The 19060-nt window shown below is 37.8% G+C and overlaps 2 protein-coding genes across 2 annotated transcripts in view; both read left to right on the top strand.

The window, feature by feature from the left end:
* Positions 1-398: 398 nt before the first annotated feature.
* Positions 399-10697, top strand: LOC140141001 (sulfotransferase 1A1-like). The gene is made up of 7 exons (XM_072162776.1): positions 399-695; positions 2571-2772; positions 4985-5238; positions 5763-5889; positions 6763-6860; positions 8951-9125; positions 10037-10697. Exons 2-7 carry the CDS (start codon positions 2586-2588, stop codon positions 10183-10185), a joined length of 990 nt encoding a protein of 329 aa, XP_072018877.1. The 5' UTR covers positions 399-695; positions 2571-2585; the 3' UTR covers positions 10186-10697.
* A 6452-nt stretch (positions 10698-17149) lies between these two features.
* Positions 17150-19060, top strand: part of LOC140141002 (sulfotransferase 1A1-like) — an 11810-nt gene continuing 9899 nt past the window's right edge. The window contains exon 1 of the mRNA XM_072162777.1: positions 17150-17470. The gene's annotated coding sequence lies outside the window, so the exon portion shown is untranslated. The remainder of the gene's footprint in view (positions 17471-19060) is intronic.

The following is a 19060-nucleotide window of genomic DNA, read 5'->3' as shown; positions in this document are numbered from 1 at the left end:
TTTTTTTTTTTTCATTTTTCCCACTTGAGGGCAACATAACAAAACAAAATTTCTTTTTTTCTTTTTCCACGGGCTGTTTTCCTATAAACCTTTCTAGTGTGTTTTATTGCCGCCCTCTTTCACTGTGCCAAAAATCCTCCCCCCTTCGACTTGCCAAAACATTCTTGCCCCCAGGCTCATCATTATTGCACAGCCCTAATTCTTAAACAAATCGCGCTCACCCTAAAACAGACCCACAGCCCCCACTTAATTCCCCAATCCCCGATCTGACGTAAAATCTATGTTATTACTGACCAGTCCCTAATAATGATACAGCGAAAAGGCAAAACAGGTCTCTACGTTGCCACCACATTGAGTAATTGTAATGTGTGTGATACAGAAAAAAAGCAAAAAAGGTCTCTATACCTCCATGTATGAGTAATTGCATTGTACATTTATTATGGAACCTCGTCATTAGAATCACAGGTTCTGTATGTTGCAATCAATTCATGTCTGAATTTTGATTGTGTTTTACTTCTGGGTTGAGTAAATGTTGAAGGTTCAAGTTCAAGTACATGTAGCCAATCCTATGTATACCATCCGATAACAGCAAAGTGGTATCTTTATAAATTCAATGCATTAATTTTGTGTTTGGTGCTATATATGCAGCTGCTTTTTATGTATATGGACAATACGTTTCTCGGATTGTACTGACGGTAAGTACAGGCCTCATTCAAAATTAAATTCATTCAAATTTAAATTAACACTTAAATGTACATTTGTGTATACGTGATGCATTATAATAATATGCCTATACACCCACGCATGGGTCGCATGTACAATTGACAATATATTAACTTACTTTGAATCTCAATTTGCGTAGTTGTGTCGTGTGTGGGGGTGTGTGTGTGGAGGGGGGGGGGTGCGTAAAACGTATAAAACGGGAATACATTTCTGTTCCTATACATATAAACTGGGGATACGCCTGCGAACGGGGATATCCTCGGTTTACTTTTTACGATAATAGGGCTATACAACCCCACTAGAGGGCGCTAAACGCATTAGTTAGGGGCAGGCATGGGGGATGCATACCCCAATCTGATTCCATACTATTTAACTGGGGATACACACACGACATTTGCCAACAAAGTGGGGATATATCCACACATGCAATGCAACATAGCATAAGCGCATTTGGATAGTCCCGGTTGGACAGTTACACACACATTTCCCGATTCACACGTTAGCTCACGTTTTACAGGAGTGGGGGCGGTGGTTGTGGGGGTGGTGGTGGTGTGTTTTCGGCCCGTTGTTAGATTTCGCATTAAAATAGGTCAATGACCATAGAAATCCATTGGCCTTGACATGTTTTGGTACGTATGTAATGAAACATTCTAGCATTATTTAAGATCATTTATTAACACAAAGATTTTGACACCATTTTCATCAAGATCGAAGCAAGTTTAAAATGTTGACCCTTTAGAGGTCAACAGTTGACCTTTGACCTTTTTGATAATAACTCAGGAACGGTACGTGCTAGATAGATAAAACTTTACATTTTCTGAATCCTTATGACCTGAGGAATACATTAGCAATGTTTTCGATACAATTTGATGAAGTTTGAAATTTGACCCCATGTAAAAATTCAATGACCTTTCCCCACCCATGGGACAATATTTTGTTTTGGGAACAACAACATTTGTGTACTAGAGACTTTAAGAATTACGCATTAATACGAACTAATACACGCACTGAAGATAATCATATAAGCGCTACAATATAATAGCAATATTCTTTGTTTAACCTCATTTGTTGGCGCTAAATTAAAAGGGGATATAATATGATCAGTGAAAACTAACATTTTGTGGAAAACAAATATTGAAATGGCACGTTATTGCTTTAAAGTAAATTTGGATGGCCTGGCATTTTGTGGTTCAGGATTAACTTCTTATTGCAGGACCACGCACTGAAATTTTCGAAGTCCTCCCGAAGCCGGGTCCCGAAGATTGCTAGGGTAGGGGTGCAAACGGTTGTTAGCCAATGTTGAACCATCAACATATTGCCAGCATATTATTATGGTTTTGTTAGAGAGATGAATCCAACTTGCAGTTTAAAAAAAAAAATTGGAAGTATAAAATTTCCATTAGGCCATAAAATTGAATAAAATGCTACTCTATGAGGTATGTCGTCCAGGAGCAAAATAAGGCAATAGAAACAATACGTTAGCTCTTTCGATCTACTATCGATGCTTGGTGAATCCTTATTATGAAATCAATGAATTGACTATTGTTAATTGTGATAACATATGAATCTTAGTATGTATTGATATTGACCCATATAAATTTAGCATTAATTCTCATTAATAAGAAAGAATATATTCATTTTCCTCTTGTAGCGAGCAATCGTTCCCCATTGTGTTAATTTGTTCTTGTGCAGGATGCGTATCCTTATTACCTACTTTTCTCATTAATTAGTTCATTAATAACAATCGAAGCAGCATCAACGGTCGATCCAAAGATCGAACATATTTGGTCCTGGTGCCTAAGGGGTCAGAATCACCAACGTGTTTTTCGATTTCATTCTCATCACAGAGCTCCATTAACAACATGGCAGATGATAAGAAAAAGGGTTCGTCTCTTGGCGATCTTACTGTCATGAAGGGTGACCTTACCCCGGAAGTAGTTCATGACGGTGTCAAATTCTTCTGGATGGTGTCAGAAGAGGTGGTAAAAGCCTTGAAAGATTACGATGTCAGAGATGATGACGTCTGGGTTACAACATATCCAAAAGCAGGTAATGAACTATGTATCAGTGTAATTTTTCTTTCGCGAAAAGTCTAATGCTTGTATATTATTATTTAATATTCTCTTCAATTCATTTAAGGGGAAGCTGCACCAGGATTGTTGTGAAATAGGGGTATTTTTGTCTTTTTATGTTTTTTCTAAATTAAAAATCTATAGAATTTGGGCCTTTATTTGCTTTTTATTTGATTCAAATCGGACATTTGGTTCAGAAGTTGCAAGTAATCAAATGGAACAACGTAATGCGAAAAAGTCGCGAATTGAATTCTGTCCTATACTAATACACGTAATGTATTTCTTATGTATTGTATTGTTTTCAAGGGGCGATATTTAAGGAATTTCCAGCTAAAAATTAATTTCTGAATAATGTTATATGTTTATTGTCTATAAAGAGTGCTAATAATTAATATAAATGTTATTGTTGACAGAAACATGATTTTATAATATTTGATATGCATAATTGCTGCCTAATTAACATATTAAGTGTTTCTAGACTTAAAATGCCATTTTCTGCCAGATGTTATTTCGCGTCATTTTTTACCTTGCGCGTCACTTTTCTTGGTAATGGTGCATCTGCTTGAGCTTATTTTTGGCAAGTATGTTGGACATACCTGTATCTAAATATTTACAGAAGGAAATTTTGAAAAACATCTGGTAACCATGGAAACGACCCGTTTTCGTAAATTTTCCGCCAAAATACGCAAATTTACCAATTTTAATGCACCGTAGCGTAACCATACAACCTTTTTTGAAAATTCCCTCTGTAATTTTTTTAATTAGACCTACATTTGTCAAATAAAATAAATTTCAGAAAAAAATACCAAAGAACGATTGAGAAAAATGGCGCGCAACGACATCATGTGAAAATCCAACATGGCCGCCGTTACCATGGCAACCATTATAACGACGATAATTTTTTTGGCTGGAATCGCTAAGTTTGATCAGCATACACATTCCCACCAATTTACAAGTGCACAGGTCAAATACTTTAGAAAATCACTTTTTTCAGTGCAGCTTCCCCTTAAAAAGGAATTTCGTGATCCACAGCATCATCCTCCCCACTTTTCTCAAAAAAGTTGAGATTTTTACAGTTACACCACTGGAAACCTCCATAATAACCTTCATAATGTTTATGTATAAAACATTTCTTACAGATTAATTCGTTTAGCAATATCTTGACATTTTGAATTACGTTCTGGTACACCAGAACGAAATTACAACACATTGTCTACGGGGCAGTGTAATACGCATAATCATGCATAACTCGCAAACGCAAAATCGGAATCAATTCTCGCTATTCGCAATAAGGGCGCCGCCAGCGGTTTGCGATGTAATCGTGATGTATCATGGGAAAATCGTGATGTATCATGGGAAAAGGTCGACATCCAAGTCCGTGCAATACGAATATTACCATGCTATTACATAGGAACACGTGACAATATTTTTAGTTTGTCAATATAACGGTATTACACGCAAATCGATAGAAAAAAAATTAATTGTACACATTTCAAATCACATTATTAAGTATTATTGAGTATCGATTCGCGTGTAACACCTTTATTTTGACAAATTAAAAAATATTGTCACGTGTTCCTATGTAATAGCATGGTAATATTCGTATTGCGCGGACTTGGATGTCGACCTTTTCCCATGATACATCACGATTACATCGCAAACCGCTGGCGGCGCCCTTATTGCGAATAGCGAGAATTGACATTTTGGGAATAAGCTTTTTCGCGGATATCTACTGAAAAAAGGCCTAAAAGGAAGATGCTATGATCACGAAATACTTTTTTAAATAATTGTAAAAAGTTTTTAAAAAATGGATTGAGAGTACACCGGGAGAGTACATTTCATTTTAAAACACAAAATAATAATGAGTTTAAATGAAGACCTGAGCGCAAGAAGACCGTAAGTCCACTTAGCCCCTCAACATGTATACACTAAAGTTACATATAGTTTCTCAGGGTTTTATAATGTTTAATACATGTTCAAGGGTGAAAACATCATGAAAGGTTGTGAAAGATTTGTTTTGGCCCCTGAATATATAAAACATTACCAAACTCTACGAAACTATACGCAACTTTAGTGTATACATGTTGAGGGGCCAAGTGGACTTACGGTCTTCTTGCGCTCAGGTCTTCAAATGCACATAACGTTTTTTTTTCATTCCATGACAATATCAGTGACATGTTCCCTTACAGGTACACATTGGACAGTTGAAATTGTAAACTTAGTAATGAAAGATGGACATGAAGAAAATATTGATCGCACTAAACAACCTGGGCCGATGGAGTTTGACTTCGCTCAGCCTGGGACTAAGAACCCTGAATCGTTGCCGCCTCTGATGAGGGTACCTCAGTATGAGCGTGCCAAGGATTGGCCATCACCAAGAGTGTTGATGACACATCTACCTGAGCATATGATGCCAAAACAAATATATGAAGGGAAAGGAAAGGTAATGGGTTGATTGCTATGATAATGATGTTGATGATGATGATGTTGATGATGTTGATAATGATGATGACGATGATGATAATGATGATGATGATGATGATGATGATGATGATGATAATGATGATGCTGATGATGATGATGATGATGATGATGATGATGATAATGATGATGATGACGATGATAATGATGATGACGATGATGATGATGATGATGATGATGATGACGACGACGATGACGGTGATGGTAAGGAAGGGCAGCGGACGGGTGATTGATTGATTGATTGATTGATTGATTGATTGAGTGAGTGAGTGAGTGGTTGATTTATTAATTGATTGATTGATTGGTTTGCATTTTTCAGGTAATATTTGAGTTTCGCAACCACATTTATGGGATGGTTATGAATGATTATGGCGTTGTTGATGCTGACGACGATGACGGTGATGAAGGACAGGGGATTGATTTATTGATGGATACATTGATAGCTTCATTTATTTATTGACTTTTTCTGTGTGATTTTTTTTTCAGGTAATATTTGTACTTCGCAACCCGAAGGATTTAGCCGTTTCCTATTGGCATTTCCTGCGGCCCAGCAAGTATAACCCTAAACACGAGCAATGGGATACGTTTATTGAGCAGTATTGCACAGACGAAAGTAAGTGAATATTAGCTGTCAGCAACGACTACCTCTTACTGCTAACCCTAAAACATAACACTAGTCATAACACCTACCCTAACTTCTACCTAAAACGTAACTGTAACACTAATCTTGGGGCGGTGCTTAGAATTACCAGTAATAGGTAAGCTACTTAATACATAACTTCGATCATTGAAGTGTCAAATATGATCCAAAAGCAAGGGCGAGGCGTCCAAACAAATCCCTTAAGCGCAAGGGAAATCCCTTAACAAGTCCCTAAAGAGAAATCCCTAATATATTTGCAGAAATCCTCAAAAATTGTGTAGGTTGATACGATAGCCACTTGAGATGGCCAGACACCCCGATTAGAGATATTGTTATCAAGTGACTGTAAACCCTGATCCCGTGAAGCTGTACTATTGATCATGCACTACAAATCCCCCATTGTAATCTCTCAAGTGGCACTTGATGGTCGTACTCGTATATGATCAATTCACGACATGAGTCGTCTACACTGCGCAGTTCATATCTTTTTGGACTTCTGAGAATATTCGCTGCGACTTTGGTTGTGTACCACAGCGCGACTGACTTACGGCGCCCGTGTACCACGTCGCTGTACAGCGTCGTGAAGTTCTAAAAACCTACAAACTCGGTCTAAAGGTAAAATTGGACATAACCGCGCAGTCTCAGTGCAACCAGACAGAACGAATGTATCAGTCTAGTTCGATAATGGATTCCTTAGTCAAGTCCGCAAACGTGTTTAGGATTTGCATTATTCGTGGTGCAAAACTTCTTTTCAAGCCCTTAAGATTGCTTTCCATGAACGTATTAGGGATTTGTTTGGACGTTTCACCTAAGTCAAAATTATTCGCATGTAATTTGTTTGTATAGTGGTATACGGTTCCTGGTTTACCTTCAACTTGGGATTTTGGAAAAAACATCGTCATGACAAAAACTTTCTTTTTCTGAAATTTGAAGATATGAAACGGGTGAGTAGAAAACACGTTAGTGTTGCAAATTTATAGAAGCCCTGCATGCTTTTATCAATTGGCTCCAAACAAATGATTTGAACCAGTGTCCTTCACTGTAATCATGGCGCAGTGCAGTCTATTCAATCAAATATTGTCATCAACCTATTTGATCGTAGTGCATTTGGTATGTGTGTGAGACGAACTGTCGCGATAGTTTGCAATCATGCTTTTGTTGAATGCATTTGACATATTTGAGAAATCCGCCATATTTACGGTATATGTCACAACCTCTATTGATGAGAATGTTCCGGTGTTTGCATGATTTGGATTATGCAATCCGAAAAGAATCAAGTTATTTTATTTTACACTAATATATCCTAAACAAAGACATAATGTCATAATTGGACAGAAACAGCAGCCAATAGCTACATCTTTTAGCTTGGATTTAAAGCGCCTCATTGGCTGAAAACGGTTACGAAATGAAGACACGATGACCCAAAATCCCAAGGAAAATGCAACTTCAGAAGTGTTAGATCATGTATATTGCTCCATTGCATACCCTAATGATTTGTACACAAAGCGTTCTGTAACAAGAGAACCAGCGCTGTGCTTTCCATTAGAACAATAAAATGTAACTTTTGATTTCATTCCTTTTTTTGGTTTTTAATCACCATTTCTTTCATTCTTAACCGATTTCAACTAATGTGGTCTTAAATCAGAGCTAAAGAGTCCAGATATTGGCTGCTGTAATTTTTGACATATTTGTCTTTGATTACGATATGAAGGGGTTGAACATTACTGGTACTTTAGTATTTTGTGCTGTCTGTATTTAAACACAACAGCAAGTTTATCCACCTTTTTTGAAGATTTTCATAGCCCCTGCGGGGCTATATTTTGATTAAATCATTTGAGTTCCTATTTATCTGATTCCGTGGTAGTTTCCATCTATACAAAACTACATTGAATGGTATTAGTATCCCATATTGAACAGGTGATAACATGTTTCCGTTAACTGCTGCAATCTTGGGCCATTGAAATAGCTTGGTCAATATCAGCATCATGGACGAAAGAGATAACAGACAAACTCCAAACAAAGTCTCAGCATCACCCGATAATGAGGGCCGATTGTTCCATGAAATGCGACAGGCAAAACTGCAACGCACCGCATGACATGCAAAACTGCTTCGCGTGAACGAGAAGATACGGAAAGCTCTATCGCGTATACATGGTATACGCGAAGGCATGCAACGCTGGCGTGATTGTTTAGACGATCGGCTTTCATGAATATGCGAGAATTCACAGCATACAATACACGGGGAATTTGACTGTTGATAAATAGTCTGTAGCAGTCAGTAATCAACAAACTATTAAATGAACAATCATGCCAATCAGAGTTGTAAAGAGTTGAATCATTTCATGGTCGAATCGAGTCAATTTTAACAATTTCTCAGTCGAGTACAGTCAAAAATTTCGAGTCACAGTATAATCTGTATGGGGAATGTGGGGGGGGTCTGAGTAGAGCCATTTTTGCAGAGGCGTAGAGAGGGGGAAGGTGGAAGCTGCACCCTTTGTGACCCCCCCCCCTCGAGGCCGCTGACATTTGAGATCTTTTTTGACCATTTTGGACAATTTTTGCCCAATTTTTCCGCACCCCAGTCATCTTGCTGCTAACTTCGCTACTGAAGTCTCATGCCAATTCTACTGTCAAATGTTTTTCTGAGAATTAGAAATTAAAATAATAATAATAATTTCACTCAATTTTCAAACCCCAAATCGGCAATATCTGAACGATTCTGAATTATCCTGATTTTTGGCAAAAACTGTAGTAGCTTTAACTATATACGAATCAGGTCATCTTTAATTTTTCATTTTGAGGGGAGTGTGAAAACGTTGGTGTCAATACAGTTTTGAAAAGTTGTAATGAAAATTGTCAAGTGTTCAAAATTTTGCTTAAACAGTGCTAACATTGATTTATTTTATCATTGCATGAATCTCGCAGTCGATATCATGAAAAGTACAGGCGATACTTACAGTTGTAAAATCCTAAGATATCCTGAGAACAAATCCGTCTTGGTAAAATCATCTTCTCATTCTATGATCCATTGCAGGATCTGCGAGGAGCAGTTGTCCAAATAGCCGATTTTCTAGGGCACCCTCTGTCAGATGAAGCCATAGACCGTATTGTTGCCAAGAGTGATGTGGATAGCATGAAACAAAGGTTTAACACGACTAATGACAAATCAGGAAAACCAAAGATTGGCGCACCGTCTATTATCAGGAAAGGTATTAAAAACAAACAATCGAATGAGCGAACACTTTTAGTACCGTAAAGTTAGGAATTTAAGCTGCCAGAGATTAATAAAAATAATATTGTTTAAATGTTACCTCGGAAGCAATCGTTGACGTTTTTGTGTAGTAAAACTTAGTAGAGTTGCAGAGTATCACTGGAATTCGACCACCAGGTTTATTGAATTATTATTATAACTAAAAAGATTTCATTCAAACAAAACCTAAATGTTTACTCACTATTGACTTCCTAAGTCTTGATCTCTGAATTTTTGGCACCTGAAAGTGCTCACCCATTCCCGTTCCATTTACCTTACCTTACCTATCCTCTTCGGCCCCTATGGCCCATAAAGCTGCAAGTCTCCTCCTCCAGCTGTCCCTGTCTCTATAGCTATTGGCTTGGTTTCATTCCATATGGCCTCCACCCCAGTTTCTTCCTTTCTTTTCCCACTGTCCGCCTCCACGTTGTCTCAAAATGGCCAACTTTTCGTCTGCCTTCTGGAACCCAGGAAAGTGCTGTTATGCAGTGGCTATTGTCTTCCATCCTTATCACATGGTCAATCCATTTCCACCTTTTTTTTTACTTCTTCACTTGTCCTATTTATTTTGGTTTATCTTGTGTAAGAGATTGATGTTTACGTTGCCAAGTATAATTTGCCATTATAGTGAAGTGCCAAATAGCAGAGGTCATGTTAGGAAAATATTTTACTTGCTGACCCCATGTTGACATTGGCTAAATAAGCTGCATCTTCGCACAAAAGGGTATACTCTGATTCAGGATCTTGTCCACCATTTTGACAACCTCGCTCACCTAATCAATACCGCTCGCAGCTCCTGGTTTTCCAAACTTTTCCGATCTTGATTTGAAATGTTCTATTGATGCTTATTTTCATTATCTTTATTTACAGGTATAGTCGGAGACTGGAAGAATCAGTTTACAGTGGCTCAAAACGAAGCATTCGATAAGCTTTACCGAGAGAAAATGGAAGGTTCGGATCTTCACATGGATTTTGAAATCAAGCGATACTTTTCTAGCGCATCAATTAAGACATCATAAATTTAGAATCTCTGTATCGGAAATTTATTGGAATTCAGTGGCTTTATCCAGGGGTGTAACCAGAGTGGTATCAACATGATCAAGTGGAGTAGGGGTCGGAGAGGACTGCTCTAAAGATAAATATTTTCTAGAGAAATGAAAATTTGTTATAAAGCAGTTCTTTTTTTATACTGGACGTAATTCTTCGCTGATTTAGCATAGTGCCGAATGACGGATTGCAGATTTCTTTTGTAGCATGCACAAAACAAACGTGTATATTTTATTTGATGTTCTTCTTTAACAATAACAATTTTATTTGAGTGCTCTCCAGTGTACACACATAACAACAACAATCAGATTACTTTGACTTAACGTTATGTTTTCTGCTAGTTATAGAAATGTCAAAGACAATATGAGGCTATTTCCAGCATGAATGCTTAATGTTTACTGGGTATGTTGGACACAATCCTTTAGTGGTCGCTTTGAACGGCCACACTTATTCTACCACAAATATAATGGTCGAGACACAATGAGATAGGACATTAATCGGAGTGAGTGGGTTTTCATGTTATTGCCATGCAATATGATAAATAATGCTAGAGTATGATTCACAATATTTACATTGCAATATATGTAAACTATCCATTAATTTAATTAACATATCAAGCAAACATAAATAAATGTACTTCATTAATGTCGTCTGCATTGGTAAAGAAGACAAGAATGAACTATCTGAACAAGTGTTAGTTAGTGACTTAGTTTTGAGACCATGGGCCGAGGGACTAAGGCTATTGACAACACCCTGGTCACTGATCTGGTATGTTATCTGCTTTAGACTACCTCTACCAGTGGCCTACACTGCACCTTGTACTGTGGTATGTTCTGGGCTCTGCAGGGTTGACGAATGAAGTCGGCAGTCATCATAGGCGTAGATCCGTGGTGGTGGGGGGGGGGGGGTATAAATCCCCCCAATATTTTGTCAGGGAGGATGGCCCATTCAATAATCCCCCCAATGTTGACGCCTGATAATGTGTTTCTGACGAAATTAACCTCATATTTGCCCATTTTAGCCCCCCAAAGTGCAATTTTTTGCGCGCATTTATTCAACTTTTACACCATATTTCATCAGTTTAGTATTGAATTAGAGACCAAACTGTGAATTGCTGAAGCATTGTTCAATAATCAATAATAATCATTGAAGTGTTAAGTGTGTAAAACTCCATAGGCCTTGTCAGATAAATTGTTTTGTGAGGTAAATGATGCAGTTAACTCATTTCGATATGCTGATATCTGGCTCTTGGGATGTTTTACAAAAAAATATTTTTAGTTCAACATATGTAACGAGTTGCCCCGAGTTCAAAAACATTTAAAAAAAATCAATTTCGCAAAAATGTCAGTTAACTTGTTTTGTCGTGGTGGGGCAGTATACTTCAAGAATTTTTTCCAACTCCATCCCCCCGTATCAAAAAGAAATCTACACCACTGGCAGTCATTTGTTTGGTCTGCATATATAAAATCCGAATATTTGTCAGTTTTTGATTTTAAAACGCACGGTGGTTTGTCAATACGCACGCTTCCGATTATTCTTTCAACACATATATTCAAGTGCAAGCCTTACAATTGACTTCTTTAGAAACCAAAAACATATTAATTTGCAAGCGCTCTTTTAGCAAAGTCATAGTTCATTGAATTTACAACCGTATGACAAAACAGGCGAAAATAGTAACTTTTTGCACAATATTTGCAATTTAAAGAGAATTGGCCATTGCTCATTCTAGTGACTCTAGTGTATGGACAATATAAGTGTGCTTTTGACATAAAATTTGACAAATATTGTAAGGGAGTGTTCAGAAATACTTTGGTGAGGGCCCCCCTCTTAATGGACCTAAAACTTTTTGCCCCCCCCCCCCTTATATAGATTCAAAATATTTTGACCCAGTCCCCCATCATAATGCACCATTCAAATGGCAGAGGAAACATCAATGATACTAAAATTTGTATTCATGTGCAATGAAATATTATTGTACCCATGTCATTAATATAAATGGAATTGTGGAAATGTTTTAAAGTAGCATAAGTATGTTTATGCAACCCAGTATTAATAAACCATACATTTACCTTGTCATCAGCGCACCTAAGACAGAATGTATGACTGCAAACTGTAACGCCCAGCCAGCACTTGAAGTCTATGGTAGTACCATCAACCATGCGACAGACTTCAAGTACTTGGTTTCCAAGATGGGCTCTAGTGTTGGAGACCTGAAAAGAAGAAAAGCACTAGCCTGGGCCGCTTTCTGGAAACTGGAACGCCTTTGGAGAAACCCATCCCTGCCAATCGAAACAAAAATCAAGCTGTTTGAGACAACCTGTGTCACTATCCTTCTGTACGGGTGCGAGACATGGGTAATCACCAAGGACATGGAAAACAAGATCAATACCTTTGCAACATCTTGCTACAGAGTCATGTTAAACATCAAGCGTGTGGATCGGATTCCAAATGAAACCATCTACAATCTGACCAACACCACTCCACTGGTTGCCCGAGTCAAGATTCATTAACTCAAATTTCTCGACCATATACTGCGTCTTGAAGATGACGAGCCTGTGAAAGAATATGCCCTTTATATTCCACCACATGGGAAGAGGACACTGTACTTACAGTATGTACAGCACCTCCTGGGAGATACTGAAGGGATGCTGCAGCCAAACAAAATTGTTTCGCTTGCCCAAGATCGCAACAGTTGGAGAAAGCTTGTAGTCGCCTGCTCCGCAGCCGACTGATGATGATGATGATGACATTTATGATTGGAATCAGTGGAGACGGAAGCATTACAATTTAGGGGGGTCGGGGGACGAGTATATTTTGTTCTGGTTTTACGTAGCCAATTTTCTTGGTGGGGGAATAAAACTTCTGGGGTACAGACGAAAAAAGAAATTGCAGTAGCCCTGATAACGTACAATCACGACTTCATGTTTATAATGATATAGATAATAAGTATGAAGGCGTCATGCTTCCTTTGAAAGGGGGTAAACATTGAAAATGACAGTCAACATTAAAACACGACATAAAAACATGATATAATGGTATATTTCAAAACAGGTTACTTTTGATAATTATTATTGCAGATTATTTACATCACATAACCAAAATGGTCTATATGTTACAATTTGCATAATTTGCATATCATTGTAGCTATTTCAGTGTCTAATGGGGTTGAGACACAAATTTGCAGGTTTACTTCTTCAAGTTCGTATACGACGTATAACTATGTGTATCGATGATTGCTCAAAACCCTTTACACTTTTGTGGATGGGGCTCTTCTTGTTTGCATGTTTTAAAAGCGCTCGATAGTAACTAATATGCTAACTATCGAGTTTTTACATTAGTTCATTTGGGACGATTACATCTCCTTCAGCATTTTCCAATCTACATTATAGGAGAGACATGTGATTACTGGTTCTTATCTTGTGCCTGATAAGGGATGTAATGCATATCTTCTGCGGTAATATGTCTAGTCGTCCAAAAAGATTGTTTTTAATTAGCATTATTTTAAGCGACTGATACAGCCACTTTCTTAGCTCCTACTTTTAAGAAGTCTGTTGAAAAAAAATATAAATTCACTATTGTGCATAGATGTTATCCGTGTTCTATAAGCTGTATATCCTATCAGGCTTTCAGAAGAAGTACATGCATGTGCAACCATGACTGTTTCAAAATAGCCCGCCAAAATCATGCAGATAACTCCAAGGTCGTGCATTGCATTGGTTTGAATGAGGAATACTACAGGAACCAGTGCCTTTTATTAGAAGTCACACATGAGTTAAGTGAATGAGCGAGAGTTAATTCAAAGCTCGGCAAATATTTTTACCCATAAGTCATGAAAACCCAAAATATTTTGATTTAATTTTCATCGGTAACAGCAAAACATCATTGTCGCTGATGGTCAAACCAGTACGTCTTATAAAATGGCTTCGAAGATACATTTTATAAATCCGCTATTTGTGGGTAAACTGAAAGTCAGTCAATCATATTATTTAGTGGTATATATATTTTGATGCAACTGTTATCGCCAACCAATAACTCATCCTTGTCGCTAATCGTCAGGCAGGTAGGAGAAGTTAATCCCTCGATGATGCATCTTACGTATACTCCGGATGACGTAAATTGATGAACTCCCTTATATGCCCTTATGTAAAGGGCATATTCTTTCACAGGCTCGCCATCTTCAAGACGCAGTATATGGCCAAGAAATTTGAGTTGATGAATCTTGACCAGCTTGACTCTGGCAACCAGTGGAGTGGTCTTGGTCAGGTTGTAGATGGTTTCATTTGGAATCCAATCCACACGCTTGATGTTTAACATGACTCTGTAGCAAGATGTTGCAAATGCACTGATCTTGTTTTCCATGTCCTTGGTAATTACCCATGACTCGCACCCGTACAGAAAGACAGTAACACACGTTGTCTGAAACAGCTTGATTTTTGTTTCGATTGGCAAGGACGGGCTTCTCCAAAGGCGTTCCAGTTTCCAGAAAGCTGCCCAGGCTAGTGCTTTTCTTCTTCTTAGGTCTCCAACACTAGAGCCCATCTTGGAACCCAAATACTTGAAATCTGTGACATGGTTGATGGTACTAACATAGACTTCAAGTGCTGGTTGGGCGTTACAGTTTGCAGTTATATATTCTGTCTTAGGTGCGCTGATGACAAGGCCTAGATCTGCTGCTGCAGTTGCAGTCCTAGTAACCCAGCAAACACAAAACGTTGTCGACATCATTCGCAAAAGGGTATAAAAGTTTGTCAGAAAACGTTTAAATGTCGGGTTATATAAAGGGTACATTAATGGTATAAAACGTTTTCATAACATTAAATAACATTTGTTGGTAGTATACTGCACAGCAAACACAAATGTTTTATAGAAAACATTTAAATGTCGGGTTATATAAAGGGTATAAAAACGTTTTAATAACATTCCAAAATCATTCTAAACAGAATGTTATTTTGGGGTTGAAAACATATTTTGCAAAAAATGTTTGCCCAAAATATTTACAGTAACGTTTTTAAAATGTTTTCACGACCTTTATATAACCCGACATTTAAATGTTATTAAAACGTTTTGTAAAAAACATTTTAAGAACAACATTTCTGTAATTTAACATAATGTTATTTAAGTGTTGATAAAATATTTGGCCAAAAATGTTTGCAAAAATAGTTTACAATGACATTTCGAAAACATTTTTAAAATATTGTTGTAGTGTGTTTTCATACAAAACGTTTTAAAACGATTTCATGACCTTTATATAACCCGACATTTTAATGTTATTAAAACGTTTTTACCTAAACCAAAACCCAAAATATAACTTATTTAAAACGTTTTAAAAACGTTTTTGTGTTTGCTGGGAAGCTGTGACTGGGCCCGGTCTATGGAAGATTCCAGCAGGGCAATATCATCAGCAAAATCCAGGTCATTCAGCATCTTGGCAGGATACCTGCTTGACCGACGTGGGTAGGTAACAATTCCAGCGTCAATTCCAGAAGTTGATTTCTTCAGAAGGTAGTCTACCAGGATAATGAACAGGAATGGCACATCACCCTGAAGCACTCCAGTTGTTACTTGGAAAGGCTCTGAGATACTGCCATCTACCATAACGGCACTATTGGAGTCTTTGTAGAGCACCTGGATGGCATTGACCACAACCTTTGGTATTCCATAACGCCGCAGCACTGAAAACATGACGGACCTGTTGATGGAGTCGAAGGCTTTTTGAAGTCCACAAAAGTGACTGTTAAGGGAAGTTGGTACTCCTTCAAGCCTTCCAGTCGGTTCTAAACACGCGATATTCAAAACTCCCGCGCCGAAGTTGTCTAAGTGCAACGACATAATGGTTATCCGCAAAAAGATTCATCAGGATTGTCCGATTAAAATTATTTGTAAGGTTCTAAAACAAATCCAATAAAATAGGTGCTGTTGACAAACCTCAATGACGTTTCGTGCACTCTCTCAAAGTGAATGACCTTTCTCGTCTGTTGCTTCCTATTGGTAGCTGACGTTGATTGCGCTGTTAGTAACTATAGTCATATGTGCGGAAGGAAGTTGTTGCCACAATCCCTGTTGAGTGTATTAGCCTGGTCCCTCTTTCTTATCCAAATCGATTCCTTTATGTGTCTTCTTTTCCTGTTGGTTTCAATGTTTCTTATTTTGGCTTCGTCCTAACCGAGCACGCGATTGTCCTAGCGACATGGTCTGTGAGAGCAGATTTCTTAGGGGTACTTTGATGTTTTTCGTTGGGCCCTGGTGTAAGGTTTTTGCGAAGCTACATTCAATTCAGATTTTGTTCTTTCATTCTTGTGCCAAAGAGTCTTGAGGTTTCACCGATGTAAGACCGACCCTAAATCCTGAAAAATCAGGGTCGCTTTTTTTTTTTGAATGACGATTTTTACAGATTTTTTCAAATAATCAATGTTTTCACTTCAAATTAATATTTTATTGAAAGACTAGTCTTAAATTGATTATCTAACAAGTATCCAGTAATCAAAATGTCCCTAATGGAAGAAGCACTATTGAATGGGAATTTTTTTAAATTGAAGGTTTAAAAAAAAGATAATCACCCGACGACGTTTTTTTTTTCATTTTTCCCACTTGAGGGCAACATAACAAAACAAAATTTCTCTTTTTCTTTTTCCACGGGCTGTTTTCCTATAAACCTTTCTAGTGTGTTTTATTGCCGCCCTCTTTCACTGTGCCAAAAATCCACCCCCTTCGACTTGCCAAAACATTCTTGCCCCCAGGCTCATCATAATTATTGCACAGCCCTAATTCTTAAACAAATCGCACTCGCCCTAAAACAGACCCCCAGCCCCCACTTAATTCCCCAATCCCCAATTTATGTTATTACTGACCAGTCCCTAATAATGATACAGCGAAAAGACAAAACAGGTCTCTACGTTGCTAGTTTGCTACCACATTGAGTAATTGTAATTTGTATGATACAGCAAAAAAGCAAAAAAGGTCTCTATACCTCCATGTATGAGTAATTGCATTGTACATTTATTATGGAACCTCGTCATTAGAATCACAGGTTCTGTATGTTGCAATCAATTCATGTCTGAATTTTGATTGTGTTTTACTTCTGGGTTGAGTAAATGTTGAAGGTTCAAGTTCAAGTACATGTAGCCAATCCTATGTATACCATCCGATAACAGCAAAGTGGTATCTTTATAAATTCAATGCATTAATTTTGTGTTTGGTGCTATATATGCAGCTGCTTTTTATGTATATGGACAATACGTTTCTCGGATTGTACTGACGGTAAGTACAGGCCTCATTCAAAATTAAATTCATTCAAATTTAAATTGACTGATTTAACACTTAAATGTACATTTGTGTATACGTGATGCATTATAATAATATGCCTATACACCCACGCATGGGTCGCATGTACAATTGACAATATATTAACTTACTTTGAATCTCAATTTGCGTAGTTGTGTCGTGTGTGTGTGGGGGGGTGCGTAACACGTATAAAACGGGAATACATTTCTGTTCCTATACATATAAACTGGGGATACGCCTGCGAACGGGGATATCCTCGGTTTACTTTTTACGATAATAGGGCTATACAACCCCACTAGAGGGCGCTAAACGCATTAGTTAGGGGCAGGCATGGGGATGCATACCCCAATCTGATTCCATACTATTTAACTGGGGATACACACACGACATTTGCCAACAAAGTGGGGATATATCCACACATGCAATGCAACATAGCATAAGCGCATTTGGATAGTCCCGGTTGGACAGTTACACACACATTTCCCGATTCACACGTTAGCTCACGTTTTACAGGAGTGGGGGCGGTGGTTGTGGGGGGTGGTGGTGGTGGTGTGTTTTCGGCCCGTTGTTAGATTTCGCATTCAAATAGGTCAATGACCATAGAAATCCATTGGCCTTGACATGTTTTGGTACGTATGTAATGAAACATTCTAGCATTATTAGGCCCTATGTCACTTGATCGATAACGCAAAGTATCCTTAAAAAACAAAATATTTTAGAATATCTCCTGAAATTCAGTGTTACCTTAGAATATCTACTGATATTTTCCGTTATTTTAGAGAATGTTGTGCAATTTTGTGTTTTTTTACAATATTCTGGTCTTTTCTTAGGTTTTATTAAAATGTTTCGTTATTTTGCGTTATCGATCATGTGACATAGGGCCTCTTCTATGAGCAAAAATTGAAAATTGCTCAAATGATGGGGGGCATTTTGGGTGGGTTTTTCGGGTATGTGTATGTATCAAGTACACAGCAAGTAACTTCCACCCTGCCTGCCAGGTGATTTGACGTGGAAATTCACTCGCGCATCTCAAGCAAGAGCGCTTAAATGATCAAAAATTAAAAATTACCCAAATGATGGGGGGGGGGCATTGTGGGTAGGTTTTTCGGGGGGGTAAAAAATAATATGTTCGAAATTGGCCATATTTTTACTCCCATGAATTTCAAAGTACTGAAAATTAAGGAAAGTGCCAATTTTGGGCTTCAACTTTTCACTTTTGTACACATTTCAATGGAGAATGAAAAATTCACACGCGTTTTTCCGGAAAATTTTCCTTTGCGGAAAAAAATTTAAAATCTTTCTCGTTTTGATTTTGAAGTTCATAAATAGCATATTACTTTAGGGCTTGGAGATAAAAAAAAAATTACAATTCAAAACGACGCGAGTTCCTCAAGTGCGTGTGGTCGGTCCGTCAATATGTGTATGCAGGTACAAAGCACAGAACTTCCACCCTGCCTGCCAGGTGATTTGACGTGGAAATTCACTCGCGCATCTCAAGCAAGAGGCCCTATGTCACTTGATCGATAACGCAAAGTATCCTTAAAAAAACCAAAATATTTTAGAATA

Source organism: Amphiura filiformis, chromosome 19 (assembly GCF_039555335.1).
Source record: "Amphiura filiformis chromosome 19, Afil_fr2py, whole genome shotgun sequence".
Lineage (NCBI taxonomy): Eukaryota > Metazoa > Echinodermata > Ophiuroidea > Amphilepidida > Amphiuridae > Amphiura > Amphiura filiformis.
This window is presented reverse-complemented; position numbering and strand designations above follow the sequence as displayed.